Here is an 18,735-nt window from a genome sequence, read left to right on the forward strand (position 1 = left end):
TCAATATTTTCTTAAATGCCGATTGAACCCATGCCGGGACATTATCTGTGGAGTTCGTATTTTAATTTTGTTTTCTTAATTACATATTAAATAATCAATCTGAGTACATAATATATTAGTGTAGATTAAGTCGTGAGATATTATATATTTTAGCGAAAAATACAAATGTCGCATCGTTAATTTGAATATTGTAGTTAGAATGTGTATTTACCATACGTAATATACATGCAGAGAAATAATCATACTAGCACAAGCATTACTAGATTTAAGAAGATTTTATGTCCTATCATACTGTTGTGTCGAAGTTGACTGCACCCGACAGGGATGTAGATGGATATCTCATAGAATTCCGCGAACAAGAGATAAAATATACATTTTTTAAACGAAAAGTATAGCTGAACAAACTGTTATTATTATTATACAACAAAAAGCGCACATTATTGTTATAAGAATATAGTCTAATTCATAAGAAAATAAAATGAAAGATCAACCAGATAAAAGCGCTATTAAATATATTTAACTTGCATACGCTTTTAAAAATCAGATTTTTTGTGAAGGCGGGTAAAGTGAAAAATTAAAATTTAAATTATGTAGTAATTTGGGAGATAAAACCTTTTTGCCTTCTAGCCGGCAAAACAAATGCCTGAAATTCCATGATTTTTTGGTGTGGAGCCATTCCGGATTCGGTCATCGATCATTAATTGTATCATCAATTTTTCGAAAATAGAAATTTCTTTAAACTGACTAGATAAAACATTTAAAATCAGTGTAACTTAAAATCAGCGTAATTTTAATAAAAGGATTCTAGCGTAACATGTGTTTCGGGCATATGTTTCATCAGTGACATGTGAGACGAGATATCCCTCTACGCAACTTGACTTTTATGTTTAAATATTCAAATGACGTAATTTAGACAGAATTACATCCTTCTTATAACTGAATTTGTTTACATCATATTATATGGCCCTTGTGAACTGATACGGTTATAAAACATTTGGGTAAATGAGTCATATAATATATTGTTTCAAGTTATTATGCGATCGTAACCATAGCGAATCAAAGCTTGTTTAACACCACAACACGGCATGTTCCCGGATATTAAGAATTCAAGTGGATTTCTGTGAAACTTAATACATGTATGTTTGTATATTCGACAGTGTAGGTCGTATTCTCCTCAACATAATGGTTCAGTCACGGTATTATAAAGGAATTGATTAAATCTAATTATGTAATATTTGATGCATTAATTTGTCGACTGTTCAATGAAATATTTGAATCTGGTTTCTTTCCATCCGCATGGTCGGGGGGGGGGGTGATCATTCCCGTCCCTAGAAAGGGTGTTTTTATAGATCCTAATAATTACCGAGGAATAACACTGATATAAACTTTAGGAAAAGTATCACGCCCATTTTTTGTATTTGTCTGTTTGTCGTCTACAGGCCACATCTCTTAACGTATCATCTTGAAACTTTTTACCCTAAGGAACATCCCTATCGTTTTGGGTGCATGCCCAACCCCCAGGGGCAAAGCCACGCCCATTTTCTGTTTTTTATGTCTGTATGTCGCCTACAGGCCACGATTCTTAATCAATCGTCTTGGCAATTTTTCATATGAATTGCTTATACCCCAAGGATGATCCCTATTGTTTTTGGTGCCTGTCCGACCCCCAGGGGCAGAGTCACGCCCATTCCTTATATTTATTTATTTGTTTGTCATCTACAGACCGCATTTCTTAACGTTTCAACTTTACATACTTATTCCGTATACCCTAAGAGTAAGGATGATCCCTATTGTTTTTGGTGCATGGCCGGGGTACATGCCCAACCCCCAGGTGCAGATACACGCCGATTTTCTTTTTTTAATGTCTGGGGGTCGCCTACAGGCTACAATTCTTAATCAGTCGTCTTGAAAAATTTTCATATAAATTGCTTATACCTTAAGGATGATCCCTATTGTTTTTGGTGCATGCCCGACCCCCAGGTTCAGAGCCACGCCCATTCCGTATATTTATTTATTTGTTTGTCATCTACAGACCGCATTTCTTAACGTATCAACTTTGCATACTTATTCCTTATACCCTAAGGATGATCCCTATTGTTTTTAGTGCATGCCCGACCTCCAGGGGAAGAGCCACGCCCATTTTTTGTATTTGTTTGTTTGTCGTCTACAGGCATCATTTCTTAACGTATCATCTTGAAACTTTGCATACTTATTCTTTGTACCCCAAGGAACACCCCCATCGTTTTGGGTGCATGCCCAACCCCCTGGGGCAAAGCCACGCCCATTTTCTTTTTTTTATGTCTGTGTGTCGCCTACAGGCCACAATTCTTAATCAATCGTTTTGAAAAATTTTCATATGAATTGTTTATTCCCTAAGGATATTAGTCTTTTTCTACCGAGTCATATAAGTAAGCTTTCACCTTTTTTTTTAGAATATTTCACCATCAGTTAATAGGCCAGTGTGAGTTGTAATATTTTTATTTAGCTTTTAAAAATCTTGAAATTTGACAGTCTGGTTAGGCCTAGTGAATATGATAGAATGAAATTTGTTTAGCTTTCAAATACACTCTATTTATTGTTGTTTTTTTTTTTGTTTCAATATGCCAATGGTATAATTTTATTATGAATGACATGCCAGCAAGATTTCATAAAAAAAATCCCGGAATAAAGTTTTGAGGTGTATCCAGCAAATATAGCAATATAGGGAGGATGGTGTAAATAATATTTATGTACGTAATTATGGATGTGTGCTACTGTCGTTTGGGTGGACTTTGTTTAACGGACATTAATTGTAGGTAATATTTGACTTTCAAAGTTAAATTTTTAACACGTGGCCAACTTGGAACCACGATTAATAGGTTAAAGCCCCACTGATTTTCACCAGCTTTGTAATCTGTAGATGGACCCAGGTCTTTAAATATTCTCCCTTTTCTCTACATCTCCTCTGTTCTCTCTTTTGCTGTAGAATCAAAGAAAACAGTCTCACTTTACAGGCAAATGCCATTTTCTGGTTAAAAGGGTAACCGCTGTAGGAGGTTGATTACGTTGGACGGATAAATTGCATGCGTTTGCGCAATACATTGGCGCATTTTGCTGTAGTAGAAAGTGTTAAATCGAACGAAATAGTCATTATGGTCAATGGGGAAATCTATGGTGATCTCTGGCACATTGTCCGCGATTAGTTTTTTGCTTGCATGGTTACCAATAACACTACACAAAATATATAATAATTGTGTTTGTTGATATAACCAGTATCTAAACCCACAATAAATATAACCTTGGTTAGCACTTCAATTTTCCTTCAATCTTCTTCAAACGGTTTCCAAGACTTAGCAAAAATGAATTATAGCACTTTTACATAAACGCAGTCTGTTCTCCAACCCTTATTTAGATCAACAAAAATTAAACTTAAAGACATTCTTTATATAAAAAAAAGAAAAATTAATATCTGACACACTCAGCTTTTATTTAAGGCTAACTTCAATATATACATACAAAATACATAATGATTAAATTACAAATAAATAATGATCGGGCAACACACACTTTATATTTACTAAAAACAAAATGTGTCTTTTATAAAGATTAAGCAAACCATTGAAAAACAGAAGATATGATTGTCCACTAACCAACACAGACAATCACAATGATTAAATTACAAATAAATAATGATAGGGCGACACACACTTTAAGATAATATATTTTATATTTACTAAAAACAAAATATGTCTTTTATAAAGATAAAGCAAACTATTGAAAAATACAAGATATGATTGTCCACTTACCAACACAGACAATCACAAAAAGTCATTAACAATAATAAATTAATATTATATGTAACTATTGTATGTAACTTGATGCGATAGGGGTGATTTGGTGTGCTTGTCTTGGTTTGTCTTAAGTGATATATTTACTTCTTGCGCGTTGCGTGGTACTTGATATCTAGTTCATATTATTTTGCTATAGTTTCGTACTGACCTGTATTTCTGTTGTGGATGTTATATTGGGTATTATGCTTTCGGTTGGTGTTAAAGTTGCGATGTTCGGTTTTTCTTCGTTTACACACCCTTGTTCTTTTGCTACTGTTGTTGGATTGACTGATAGATTCTTACTATCATGTATTTCCGTTGTGGGCGTTAAATTGGGTTTTGTGCTTTTGAGGGATATATCTTTGTCTTCTGTTTGTGATGCAAGTAGACCAACTTTATTATTACAGTCATTAGCGGGGCCGATCAACGAAAGTATCACTGGTAGCAGTAGCATTGAGTGGGCCAAACCAAAACTTATAACAAGAACCATGATTTTAAAGAATGATCTAAAAACATAAGACTGTGAACCTGCCAGTGTGCATATGCCAATCAGAGATGACAAACCCCCATTAATAACCGGAGCTGCAGAAGTCTTTAATGCATCTCGTGCCATGTCGTCTTTGTTGTCTTTATCAGAGGACATAAATCCATGACACACGTGGACACTAAAATCCACTGAAAACCCTACACTCATTATAAGATGTATCATAGTAATAGAGCTTAAAGTTAAATCCCAGAAGTATAAAAACCCGAAAATTCCAACCAAAATACTGATCATATTCAGTGTTACTAATACAACCATTATGGGATGAGGCATAAATATTATTGTGATTACCAACATACAGACAACTGCAATACCAACCGTCTGTATGGTATTGGGCAAAATAACTACATACTGTTCAAAAAAAATAAACGGTGGTGTATAAGCAAAAACATCAAGTTCAGATCCATCAGCAAGTTCCCTCATACGCAACATGAGGTTACCTTGATCTGTAGAATCAGGTAGATTTACAGTAAACACGTAACACCGTGATGCTTTAACTGCGCTACCATCAGAAGTAAATTCAATGTCGTTAGAAATATATGGACGATGAGTTAAAAACGCCTTTAAATTACTGATGAATTGAATCTTAGAAACATTACTAAAGTTGTTACTGACCACATATTGATGGTACCAACAAAGTAACGAATTATTTTCCACGATGGATTCGTGTTGAACAGACTCCATGAAATTTCTCATAGAGTTAACTTGGGCTTCGTTAAGATAATCAATGTTTTCAAATGTAAAAGAGATGCTGAATTTTGTTTCAAATTCGGAACTTCTCCAAGATTCATATTTGTTAAAATATGACGTATCACTTATTAAATTACTTAAAATTAACCCTTGTTTTAGATTAAGGACTCCCCATATGGACAAACCTAGATATATCAAAAATACAAAAATAACTAGTGCTTTGGTTACTTTCTGCAGAATTGTTTTAGTTAGACAGATTCGTGGTAGCTTTTCAAACACACTTTCATCATCTTCTCGCTTGTCTGCCATTTTTCCCGAACAAAGTTCAACAATGACGAGATTTTTTTTCGCCATTTTCATCGTGGCTTTGTCCTCAGTTTTTCGGCAAGTAACGCAGTGACGGTTGTCTCTTACTCTCCTACCCTGTAGAGCCAAACAACCAATGAAAAAGGTCATGTGGCAGAAATAGCTGATGGCGAGAGCTAAACCTGAAAATACATTAAAATGATACTATAAACCGTGAGAAAGACAAGTAAGAAAACTACATAAATGAAATTACAGCATAACAATAATGGCCATCAACTCACCGGTGTATATACAGAAGTTTCTGATGCTGATGAATTGAGATGAGGCTCCTATTAAGAAAGCTGTGACATCAGTTAGTGAAGCTATAGTAATAGAACCACCACACCCTTTTAATGCCGCTTCCATCTGATCTTCGGTGGTTGCTTTATGGTGGTGTTCTGTCCATTCTGACATAATAACAAACATGGAGTCCACTCCTACTCCTAGAAATGCAAACATCAGTAATTATATTATTAATCTATTATCTGTTTTATAAAAATATTTCCCCATATACAATCTTGGAATCACCTCGACAAGAGGTATTACGTTCATTTGAATGATACATCTTCTTTACCAACCATTATTATATCAGTACTAATTTTTACCTAAATATGTGTCATATTCTAATTGTTTACAAGTTTACTCCGCAAATAATGATCATTGTCAGAGTTACTGCACTTGCTTAAAATGTTTTTGTAAAGGCTAAACAGATGTGTTCTATGTATATTCAGGAGATATCATTTAATACAGATGTGCCTTACTGCATATCAAGATTAATGAAAGATAATAGGATCAGTTAAAGAAAATGTAATCACTTACCCAATGCTAAGAATGGCATGACTCCGACAATGTTAACAAATTTGACACCACCAGCACTGAGGATCCCAAAGGATGCTAAGATAGCTAAGGCCACTCCTATAACTCCAGCTCGTGCTAAATGGCTGCGGTTTGAAACACAGTTTCCACCTGCAGCTACCACAGAAGCATACGTAATCAATAATGTAAATGAGATTGAAAACCAAAATATATCTTGTCCTGTATTAGAATTCAGTTCCTGATCTAGCGACGATGATACAGAATAAGCTATATCTGTAAGATTTGTTGACATTTTTGAGATGAAGTCAAGAAATTCTGTCTCCCATTTTTGACTTCGCGAAATGTTTTTTTGTCGAAGGTGGAACTTCAAATACAGAGTAGAAACTGATTTTAAAACCATGGAGGTATTGACACTGCCTTTAATTGATAAAGACAGATCTGTAGGGATACCTTGTGGATCTGTCCATTTAGGGTATGAGATGTTTCCACCTTGGTAGAGTCGTATAAAATAATCTGCAAGTATAAACTCCCCATTAATAAAACATGCCCCATCTCTAACGGCACAGACATCGGTATAGGTAAAATTAAGGCCACCATCTTCAAAAGAGAATTGTTTGAGTTGCGATGTTATGTTTCTGATTTCATCCACAACTTCTAAAGATAAAACGTCTCTGTTATCTCGGCTCTTTATTATAATGTCACCATATAAGTTCATCAGACCTAAACTGTGTTCATAAAAATTGGAATCCGATTTATCTGGAAATAATGAGTTAACTTTTGTTCTATCAGAAGCGGTAGGACTGTTGATTGGAACGTACAATGTCTCAATGTCGGATTCTGAGGACATATTTAAAAGACCTACACCTAACAAGCCACATACTATCAAAGGTGTGATAATGAAAAGAAAAGGATAAGTAGCTACAAACTTCCCATACCTTCCAAAAAGCATTCCCACTTTTTCCATGTAATTGTCGGAACAGTTACGTAAATTTGCATTTTTCCTTTTTTTTGTATCCTTATCTTTAGATTCACTATTTGTTTCCTTTTTTGTTGATGTAGCACCAAATTCCTCATCTTGGCGTTTACCATTATGTACTTTATTATTGGTATTTAAATCCTTTCCTTCTGGTGCTGTAATAGGAGACATGGTAGGTGTCTGTGTGGTCATATTGGATTTACTTTGATTGTCGGAGCTGTTACCTAAATTTGTATTTATATCTTTCCCGTTTTTTGTATCAGGAACCTTATCTTTAGATTCACCATTGTCTAATTCACTTTTTGTTGATGTAACATCCGAATCCTCATCTTGGCATTTACCATTATGTACTTTATTATTGGTATTTAAATCCTTTCCTTCTGGTGCTGTACTCGGAGACATGGTAGGAGTCTGTGTGGTCATATTGGATTTACTTTGATTGTCGGAGCTGTTACCTAAATTTGTATTTATATCTTTCCCGTTTTTTGTATCAGGAACCTTATCTTTTGATTCACCATTGTCTAATTCACTTTTTGTTGATGTAGCATCCGAATCCTCATCTTGGCATTTACCATTATCTATTTTATCCTTTATTTCCGGTGCTGTACTCGAAGGCATGGTAGGTGTCTCTGTGGTTATATTGGAATCGGTTTGATTTCGATCCATGTTTAATCTAAAATGAAAACAGGATTATCACCAAAGAAATAAAGCACACCATTGTGTCTTTCACTTATCTTTCTTATACACTGTAAGAAGAAAATGTGTAATTTTACAATAAAATTGTAGTTCCAGTGGTAAACTGATATACTGTAGTGGTATAATGATTTATTATTGCGTTCACAGGGTTTTCGACAAAGAGGGGTAACTCTGAAAGGGGAAGTCACAGAACGCTTAATAGCGATAGTTTGTATTGTCATGACCTAGTTTCTTACAACAAAATTTGAATAATTTTCGTTAAAAAATGTAGCTTATATCGCGTTCACAAATGCACCACACCCTGTGAGTCATCTCTATGGTAGCCGTTTCCAATTCGGTTGTGCAACGGTTAAAACAAATGAATGCAACAATCTTTGTAGTTAACGTTGAAATTGCGCCCAGGGCAGTGGGGAAATGGACGTAACCGAAGTAGCCGTTTATGTTCCTCGAGACTTTCCAATCGAGTTTCCCTTCCCTTCGTCATTGGTGCAGGACGAAAGGGTCTAGTAATTCGGGTGGGACGATAACCGAGTTCACTTGTACAGGTCGATGTGCACGTAAAATAACCCATGACAGTTGGAGTTCGATGGCTAGTCTGAAGAAATCCTACTGCCCGAGAAAAATTTTCCCCATAGCGCACCCCATCAACCAAATCCAGCATTTGTTGTGTTACATAGTCAAAAAGGTGACCCTGACAAAATTTGTTACTAACTTACCGCTAAGTTAGCTGACTTTCTATTGGGTATTTCTCGACAAGGGAAGATGCTAGAAGCAATTGTTGGGCATCTATATGATCGCATTGATCTAATCTACGTCTCAATTGGAATCAAATATCATAATGTTAAACGAATAATAAATATAACTCACTTCAAAAAAACATTTGTTTTGAAGGCTAAAAATACAGTTTTTGGCAAAATGACATTTCATCCGGTGATAATGAAATTGTTAAATTAGTTATATGAAATCATAAACGGCATAAGGCATCACATGGTGAACATTAAAAATCGAATAATGATTGGCACTTTCATAGACCAAAAACCTTAAAATGTGACTCGTAGAAAATCGTCTATTTCTCTGCAACCGTACAAGTTAGAAACCATTTGATGGTATCAGTATGATCGTATGGGTCCATTATTTTGTTGATTGGAATCAAATTTCATAATTTTAAAAAAATTACAAATCAGACTCATGTGAATAAAATATGTTTTGAAGGCTAAAAATATTTTTTTTCCGAGAGAGAGAGAGAGAGAGAGAGAGAGAGAGAGAGATGGGTTTAACGTCGACTCGGCCATTTTGGGACTAACATATGTTCAATTTTATTTCAATAATTCGCTTGCGCGTAGGGGTCTGAATGCATTGTAAATAGCTCATTTTTACACCTATTTTATCATCCTTAAATCAAAATGGCGCAAATACAAAACCGAAATAAGAAACTAAGCCCGACATATTTTGCGTTTTTAGTAGGAGCATTCATCTCGATCTATTAGATTTGTAAAAATTAATATTTTCCTTTGAGAAGAACTTTCGACACGTCAAAATTAAAGTTCAAAATTACGTGGCTTCCGGTGCTGACAGAAAAGTTTATCTGCAGAAAAAAGTTGACAAGTGATGCTGACAAAATTGGTTATTTCTCGGCAAGGCAAGATGTTAGAAACAATTTTTTGATATAAATATGATCGCATTGATTCATGCTGTTTTTCAATAGAAATCAAATTTCATAATTTTAATTGAATAATAAATAAAACTCATTACAACAAAAAATACAGTTTTTTTGCCAAAATGACATTACTTCCGGTGATAATAAAATTTTTAAATTACTTTTATGACATCGTCAATGACATTAGGCATCACATGGTGAAAATTTTATGAAAATCGAATAATAATTAACACTTTTATAGACCAAAAACCTTGAAAAGTGACTTGTAAAAATCCGTCTATTTCACAGCAACAGAACAATTTAGAAACAATTTTGTGGTATCTATATGACCGGATAAATTTTATCAATATGCTAATTTAAACTAAAAGTTAAAATTATTAATACATATTAAATAAGTCTTGGTTGAAAAAAATATTGATTTTAAAAGTTGTCAATTTTAAATTGAAATCGATTTAAAATGACGTATATCTGCTCTCTGAATCAAATGGTGTCACTTTTCTGAAAATCCAATAATAATTGACTATTTTACAGGGAAAATAACGGAAACGGTGACTTATTTCTAGGCAACTATTATATTACAAACTAATTTTAACATACATTTCCTTTGTATGGATTATAGCTACAAGTTTATAAAAGTTACGAAGAGATATTTTAAGATCTGAAAAGCTTGAATAGGTCAATTTTACAGTTTTTTTCACCTCTTAATCGAATTTGCTCGAAAATGAAATCAAAATTATAAAAACTGAGCTCACACTTTTTACGCCTTTAAAGGGCACACACACTTTTAGTTATATCAGTTTTGGAAAAAATAATATTTGCTTTGAAAAGTGGTACCGAACTGTCAAAATTGCAGTGTTTGGTAAAATTACGCCTCTTCCGGTGCCGACAGGAAACTCTATGAGTAACAAAAAAAAAAGACAATTGAGACAAAGGATCATTTGAACTTTATTTTATACAAATTGAACAATAAATAATTAATCTAGGACTGAAAAACTGATTTGGCCAATGGCGGCCAAGAAAAATTACTGAGACAAAATTTCTTTACATCTTTGCTCAAGTCAGATGCCTCTTTAATTCAGTATAAAATACCATAAATTATTCATAAATAAACAAGAAAATTGTAAAAATTTAAATTTTCTAAATTTGGCGCCTAATATCTGAAACGATTTGCCGAAAACCAAAAATCAAAAGTAGCGTAGCTATTTGGCCTGTTTCAGGCTATGACAAAATGTATCGAAAGTTAAAATCCAACGATTATCCTGAAAATGATTGCAATATTTTTAAAAACAACAGCTTCGGACATTTCGCATTGTCGCAGCACGTTCAAAATAGCGTTACCCTCTAAGTCACCTTCACTTTCCAATAACACCGAAGACATCGTAACGATGTGGCAAGCAGTTGCTGAGATCTAATCAAAATGGAAAAAAAATAAGAATAATAAGACCTAGACCTGCAAGCAGCAGTGAACCGGCTTTCAGGAATCAGACAGAAAGAGTGTCATACAATAACCCATTCTTCGAGCTACCAAACGATACTTTAGTTGTTTTAATCCGGACGGAGAAATCGCGATTTTCACAAGAGCACTTAATTTCCTGTACCAGATGTTTTAGAAACATCCATTGAGCAGTTTAAAAAAAAGAAAATTAGAAGAGCATTTCCAGTAATTTAACTATTTTTAAACTTTTTTCGAAGATTGAGGTCCTATTTTGACCACTTATATTATTTCAATGCTTTTATTTTTGGATTCATGCCCTATACCACTGATAGGACCCTGAGTAAGAAAAGTTTAAGAAAAATCGTAGGTGTCGTTTTCTAGAAAAAGGCGTCGCAAAGGGCTCCAAAACGGAAAATAATAGATTTTCGTCGTACCATAATTTATTTCCTAACCATCGAAATTGTATCATTTGGGTACTCAAAGCCATTAAAACGCAATGCCAAATTCAAAGTTTATTTACTGCAACAACTTTTAACAAATGTACATAACAATTGACAAAATCGAGATAACAAGCATAATAATATGTGGATAATTTCATGAAAGAATTTACTACAAATGCACAAAACTGAAACGTCAGAGAACCATAAAACAAAGCAGGGGTCAGCTGAAGTCAATATCGGGCATGTCCACCTTGAGCTCTTACACATGCCTGAAGGCGCCTTGGCATGGACTGGCACAGATATATCACTATACGCTGTGGGATTGTTTGCCAATGATTTTGGAGTGCCAATGCCAACTCTGCATTAGCTCGTGGTGACACGGCTTGAGTTCAAACCCGTCATCCAAGTTTATCCCAAAGGTGTTTGATCGGGTTCATGTCGGTAGATACGGTGACGTACATCAGGAAATCTGAGGTTGAATCGGGATTCATCCGAGAAGATGACATTTCGCCATGGTGTGTTGTGCAGATACCCCTGATTTGCGGCCCATTGCTGTCTGGCAAGTCGATGACGATGCAAAATGATTTGAACTTGGTATGGTCGACGGCAGCGTAACCCAAGAGCAGTCAGGCGCCTTCGGACTGTTTGAGGGCTGATCTGACGTTGCCGTAGTAGTAGCAGTAGCTGACTGGAACCTGTTGCGCAGATGCTGTAGTCGGATGTGGCGATCTTGAGCAGCGGTTGTTACAGGTGGCGCTATAGGTCGGGGTCCATCGGCAACTCTTCCAGTCTCGTCGAAGCGTTGTCTGGGGCGAGCAGTGGTCGATGGGTGAACATTAAAGTGCCTGGCGACCTGTGAAGCCCCCTGATCCAGTATGCCAATAGCTCTGTTCCTGTTTTCTTGTGTAAGGCGTGGCATTTTTCCGAAGTGATGAATGTTGAAATTTTGATCTATATTTAAAGGGTCGGAGTGCAGGGAATGTACGTGCAAAACGTGTTCCATGGGACTGCTTAAAATCGTGAAAAAAGACAAGTGTTGCGTTTGCACGAACAAAGTTTATTACCGAGAACTGATATTGGGTTCAAACCCAGAACTCCACAAAAAGAGACAAGTTTCACCTATGTGCCATAAGATAGGAATGCCCAAGAAACGGTTTACCAGAAATATTTCACGAATTAGGCATTGCGTTTTTAATGGCTTTGAGTATATATATGATAGTCCATTAATGGGACTATCTAACGACACTTTAGTTCTTTTGGTCCGCTAATATCTGACGGAGAAATCAAGTTTTTCGTAAGAGCGCCAATTTTTTAACCTTTTTTTCATTTTTTGAATACGTTTTAGTAACCGATTTGGGCAACTGAATGGTCGTAGGACTCTATAATGATATATTACATTATCTGATCAGATGAAATCGCCATGAGGAATCCCATGTTCAAATGTGCCATAAATGCAAAAATGTCAAAATATGGAAAATTAAATTTCAATAACTGAATACATATTATACATTATTAGAATCGTCATTAGATCAGCTATCATAATATATAAACCGTTTTTGAAAATCTGTAAAAATAAAAAAAATAATAGAGCATTTTCCAAAATTTAACGTATTTTCGACTTTTTTTTCGATTTTTAGTCCCAGTTTTCTCCTATTCCAGTTATTTCAAAACCCTATTGAATGTCTTCATGCAAAACACGACGAGATGCAGGCGTCCAAAAACGCTCCAAATCAGAAAATGCTTGATTTTCAGCGTGCCATATTTTGCTGTTTGATCAACGTATCTGTATTAATTGGGTATCACATTTGTTTAATCCGGTGATATCGGACGGAGAAATCGCGTTTTCCGCAAAAGTATCCATTTTTTTGCGTTGTTTTCAACATATCGGACGACTACTTCCGGTCTACGGATCATTGTTGAAATTACTTTATCTCTTGCTATGGCCATATGACTTCATGCTCCAGAAGTTTCAGAAAGATCGATTTGGCCGTAAAAAGACAAAAAGTAGGATACAAAATGGGCAAAAAAATCGAAAAAAAATCGAAAAAGGGCGATACCTCTGAATGAATTACTGGAATCGGATTGACTTCAAGTACCCAAAAATGTAAGTCAAATTTGAATATTTTAAAAATTAACAAAAATTGTCTCGTAAACGACATGCTTGCAAGTTTCGAACGATATAAGTCAACGACAAAGTTTCGAAATTTCGAAATATTCAACTGCTATCGTCCCGGAAAAGACTCGGGGTTTCCGGTAATGTCATTTGTTTGAAAATAGGGAAATAATTGACAAAACTACGACCGGCGCAGTTGTTTCAAATGTAGTTGATCAAGTAACCACCACTTGATTTCCAAATAGAAAATTAGGTCCCAGATCGGTGTCTGTTACAGGAACTGAGAAACAGGCTCCCGGGGAAAATAATAATAATAATTTTAGTAATCACAATAGTGTTTAACACAAGCTAAAATTACAATATAATATATACATGTTTATCTCAATCTGATTCAAACACAGATCCAATTTCGTTTCGTTTTTATAGTTCCAAATTTCGATTTTACTTGTCTTTACTACACTTGGATCTGTAAGCGTTGTTATTTAACTCGTGTTCTGCTTGAAATGAGGGGTCAGCCAATCAAATGGTCTGTCAAATCGAGCGTTTGACCTTTTTTGCTGCTAGACATTAGCAGCAATAGAAATCAAAACAAAGCAAAAGTAGATAAAAAATACATGGCGGTCGCTAATCGAATGACTGACGTAATCGGGTCAAATGTCGCTTGCTTGGTACCTGACGTCATAGAACGTGAACTCCCACTATAACTTGTTAGATCTACATGTAGTGTAGGCCATCGAAAGTATAAAAAACGAAACGAAATATAGATCTTTATTTTAATTAGATTGATGTTTATCTAAAAGGCTTGGAGAAATAGATGGGTTTATAGTTTTTTCTTAAAAGTATTAACATTATTACAGGAGTTCACAAAGCATTCTCAGACTTAAGTTGAGAATTTGCTCAACTTTCAATCACTGTTTATGAGAAATATCTTTGATGCAGAATTACAAAACTTTGCACATAGTTTCTTATTGATATATCTGATACATCAAAACAACAAAAGTTTTATAAAGGGCTATATTTTAGTTAAAATAAGGCAAACAAGGTTGAGTAAATTCTCAACTTAAGTCTGAGAATGCTTTGTGAACACGGGGCCTGATGCCATATGGTAACTTTGGCCGAAGTTAAAAGTTTTGAATGTTTGGGCTTTAAAAGATTAATGTTGTTTTTCTTTTTTTAAAAAAAAAAAAACCCTGACATAAAACATAAGCTTAAACTTTAGCATTTTGGGAATGTAAGTGAATCAATTAGAAGAACCCCAATATGTTTGAAAACTGATATAAGATTGTAGTTATATAACCAAAGGTTAAAAACTAACAGTGAATTCAACTGATTAACGTACGTTAGAAGATTTATGTTATTTAATCCACAAGCATTCAAAGCGAAAGTAATTGGTTAGAGAACCGTCATATTTCTAACGTAAGAGTAACCAAATTTAACAGTAAGCATTTATCGGACGATGTTATAACCTAAATCTAACCAAAATGACGTAAATGTAATGTAAAATTCACATCGTACATGGGTATGTACGCAATATGGACTATTCACGATTGTAAACAAAAACGGAATGGTAATTGAATATTTTATGGTGTATTGGCTTTAAAACTTTGACAGTAACCGTTGTATTCAATTCCAAACATGATACTAAGTATAAAATATTTAATTCTACGTAAAGAAAGATAAATATATAATTATAACCGCAAACCAGTTGATTACAGAATCTAAATAATTTGGAGCAAGTTTTTTTCCTTTTCGTACTGACATAGAATTCAGATGAATAAATTAAAAGTTAGATGACTGAAATACTACCGGGTTCACACCACGCCCAGTAAGCCCCATTATTAGTTGCGTTGTCAGAATGGCAAATTGTTTCCAGTGTGTAATGAAAATTATCAAATTATAATTATACAGTAAGCTTATTATGAACCCGTCCAATAATATTCAACTAATCAAGAAACAACGAATATACAAGTCTTTTATGTGAATGCTACTAGTCGACAGAATTTGTTACTATAAGATAAATTGCTAATTTATCTGTGATGGAAGATTCACGTTGGGATATTTTTTTCTGAGCTTGATTTATTATTAAGCTTGAGGCTATAGTTAAACTGACACGGAAACGTGATCAGTTTCCAGTCACGTAAGGATGGGACATCGATTAATTCTAAAAATTATTATCTAGGATTTCGTTCAGTTTCTAAATCATTGAATGACATTTATATGAATGCTACCATAGCAACAGAATAAATACAATTGAATGGAAAAGAAAGAAAAAAGAATGGTGTGCATGTATATGGTTGAAACTGTTACATTTATTTTCAAACTGATGACTATTTTTTAAATATAACAACATTGAATAACAGAAATAATTGAATGGTAATGATACATGTATGCCGAAATGTAGGAATTGAGGGCAAACAAGACAACAGTGAGGCTGATGTCCCCCGCCGAAATCCCCAAATAAATAGATGACGCATATTAATTAATCGCACATTTATTTTTTTCAAAAGTATCAAGCAATCAAACTGACTATCAACTACACACTAAGTTTCACCACTCTCTATCAGGTAGAATCAAAGTTATCTTGTCCCGAATAATTCCCACTCAAGCTACAATGTTACTAAAATTTCCCTTGGAATGAATTGAGTGGTTAAGAGCAAAAGTTGAAATTGTTAAAATCTCTTTCATTATAATAAGACATTTTGTTTGACTACAAAACGTTATAATGTTAAAGTAGCCAAGTCTCTAACTCAATATCATCCAAAGTCTTACACGTTGAAAACACGAATTATTTGTCAATTCAAATCAACATTGATGTTCTGATCTTACCGGGAAAAGGTAGGCTTCTGATATCCAATATTTAAGACAAAATAAACATTTTACCATTGGTACATGAATCGTGTACAATAGTGCGTGTCAGCGTCATTTGTAACAAGTGACCAGAAAGAACGAGGCTAGACATATTCCACAACTCATTTCAAACGGTGACGAGATATTTTATCTGGAGAGCATGCGCAATAGACTGGAATAACCAGACGCTAGAAATTGCCATTCGGTTGAGACTCATGTCGTATTTCGCTGGACATAACTAATTTGAAATTAGAGTCAAAACGGAAACAATTGAATGTAAATCAGTTGATATACAATCGGATTACATTATTATATGCGTTGCGACCCATTTGGATGAATTTCTAGGTCCCAAATATTAGCGATTTAGCTCCTTTAAATCGCAAAGCCGCAACAATTCAATGTTCCCCTGAAATCTGACTGCGACGGATGACACTGTATTTTAAGAATTAAAGTATTTTAACTACACTTTAGCTTTCAATTTTATGATTACAATTTTTGGCTTCTTGTTCAAAAGTAGTGAAAAGCAGTATATTAATATCTTGTAAAAAAGAGAAAAAATTATCATAATTTCATTATAATTTGAAATAATATCTATTTGGCCCAGTTTATTACAAAAACATAACAAATCTTAAATGCTCAGTTCTTTATCACTAATTATGTTGGATATTTTCATGGCTATGTAAGGCCTAATTCAAATTGATTCAAAGCATTCTAGATGCTAAACTAGAATACAAATTAATAAAAATGCTAATTTACATATGTATAGTAATAATACTATATGTTTCCATTGATAAGTGAATAGTTCCAAGGAAATAAAAAAACTGGGGAATATATTCATTTTTTGCGCAGATATTAATATTTATCCAGGAAAAAAGGTACATGATGATTAAATTTTGGAATCAGCTGTACCCATATTAAAAACTGATAGGTACATTTCTGGACTGTTAAGCCATTTATCAATTATTTTATTCTATACACTTGCATTCCTATCTGTACCTACTTTATCTTTGGTACTTTACTAAAAACTGTAATACGTAAGTAAACTTAGGAAAAAAAGGCACATTTTGGAAGAATATAGGCCTACATCCCAGATAAAAAAAAATTCGATGTATAAAATAGGAAAATAATGATCCAGTTTGGAAAATAGAGTCAATATGTGCCGTTTGATATATTTGTTATTTTGATATCAATAATAAACAAAAATTGGGGTTTTCCGATATTGATTTCTAACCTAATGTAATGTAGACTCGAATTAAATTAGATGCTTTTTATTTAATTAATCAACTTATAACGAGAATATTTAAAAATGTATATGTTTTGTTTCCCGTGCCTACATGGCGTCATATATGAGGGGGAAAATTTTTGGTTTTCCTATATCAAATTGTAACAAAATATAGCAATAAACTCGAATGGTTGATTTTTCGTTAAATAAAACTATATCACCTTTTACAGAGAATATTTTCAAAATGTTTATGTATTTGTATCCAATAAATATTTTTGCCTTCCTAAATTAAATTTAAAAAAACCAAAACAAAACAAAAAAAACCCTATAATTATAATGACGGCTTTTTAATTAATTAATCAAATTTTAACTTTTAACGAGACTATTTAAAAATGTATATGTAATGAGCTCTTAAAATGTGTAAAATTTGTCATAACCAAATGTATGTCATACTTGAGGTAAGCTGAATGAAGTGTTCATCAAACATAATGATTAAAAACCGAATAGTTAGGATACTGAGTGCAGATCGCACGAAAAAAGGTCCCTTTGCAGTTAGAATTCGATATAAGGGTAGTGCCGCTGCCCGGGCAAAATTTCCCTCATAGCACACTGTATGGCGTATGCCCGTCTTCATTAGCCCAGGTTAGCAGCAGAACAGTAGGACGTTAAACCCCATTTCATTTCATTTATTTCTGAGTGCAGATCATATACTTTTGCTCGAAAACACAGCTACGCATCATTCAGTCGATGAGAAAATAGAAAATTAAGAGAATTACATGTACAATCAGTCGTAATACAGAAAGTATTAAACAAGGTTATACTTATTCTGTATACTGCTTCTCCACATAAACAAGAAGATCAATACAAACTACAATCTACCACGATATAGTGTAATAATAATAACAATATCGAAAATCGTGTCAAAAAATGAAATAAACCGTATAACATAATTCGTACAGACCTGTATAGTCCTTATTAAGGTGGTGTGGTCTAATAAAAACTCATTCATATAGTGGCTATAGCTTCTATAAAAGCGAAAATACAATTTTCTGGGAATACGTGCCCACAGCACGAGAAACAGAAACCATCTTTATGACGTAATCAATAACCAGTATAAATTTAAACCAAACGGGATTTCCAAGTAA

The 18,735-nt window shown here is 34.1% G+C and overlaps 1 protein-coding gene across 1 annotated transcript; it reads right to left on the reverse strand.

Annotated features, from left to right (window-relative positions):
• Window positions 1–3,445: 3,445 nt before the first annotated feature.
• Window positions 3,446–18,735, reverse strand: LOC126810699 (patched domain-containing protein 3). The gene is made up of 4 exons (XM_050535895.2): window positions 18,552–18,735; window positions 6,208–7,853; window positions 5,631–5,831; window positions 3,446–5,531 (listed from the first exon to the last, which is right to left on the reverse strand). The coding sequence occupies exons 2-4, from the start codon at window positions 7,844–7,846 to the stop codon at window positions 3,961–3,963; spliced, it is 3,411 nt and encodes a 1,136-aa protein (XP_050391852.1). The 5' UTR covers window positions 7,847–7,853; window positions 18,552–18,735; the 3' UTR covers window positions 3,446–3,960.

This window comes from Patella vulgata, chromosome 2 (assembly GCF_932274485.2).
Source record: "Patella vulgata chromosome 2, xgPatVulg1.2, whole genome shotgun sequence".
Taxonomy (NCBI): domain Eukaryota; kingdom Metazoa; phylum Mollusca; class Gastropoda; family Patellidae; genus Patella; species Patella vulgata.

Bases quoted from the DNA above. Each gene is read 5' to 3' on its own strand.
- LOC126810699 (XM_050535895.2), bottom strand. From the start codon at position 7,846: ATGGATCGAAATCAAACCGATTCCAATATAACCACAGAGACACCTACC. The intron at 5,832-6,207 runs GTAAGTGATTAC...TTGCATTTCTAG, and splicing joins CATGCCATTCTTAGCATTGG to GAGTAGGAGTGGACTCCATG. The intron at 5,532-5,630 runs GTGAGTTGATGG...ATGTATTTTCAG, and splicing joins AAACTTCTGTATATACACCG to GTTTAGCTCTCGCCATCAGC.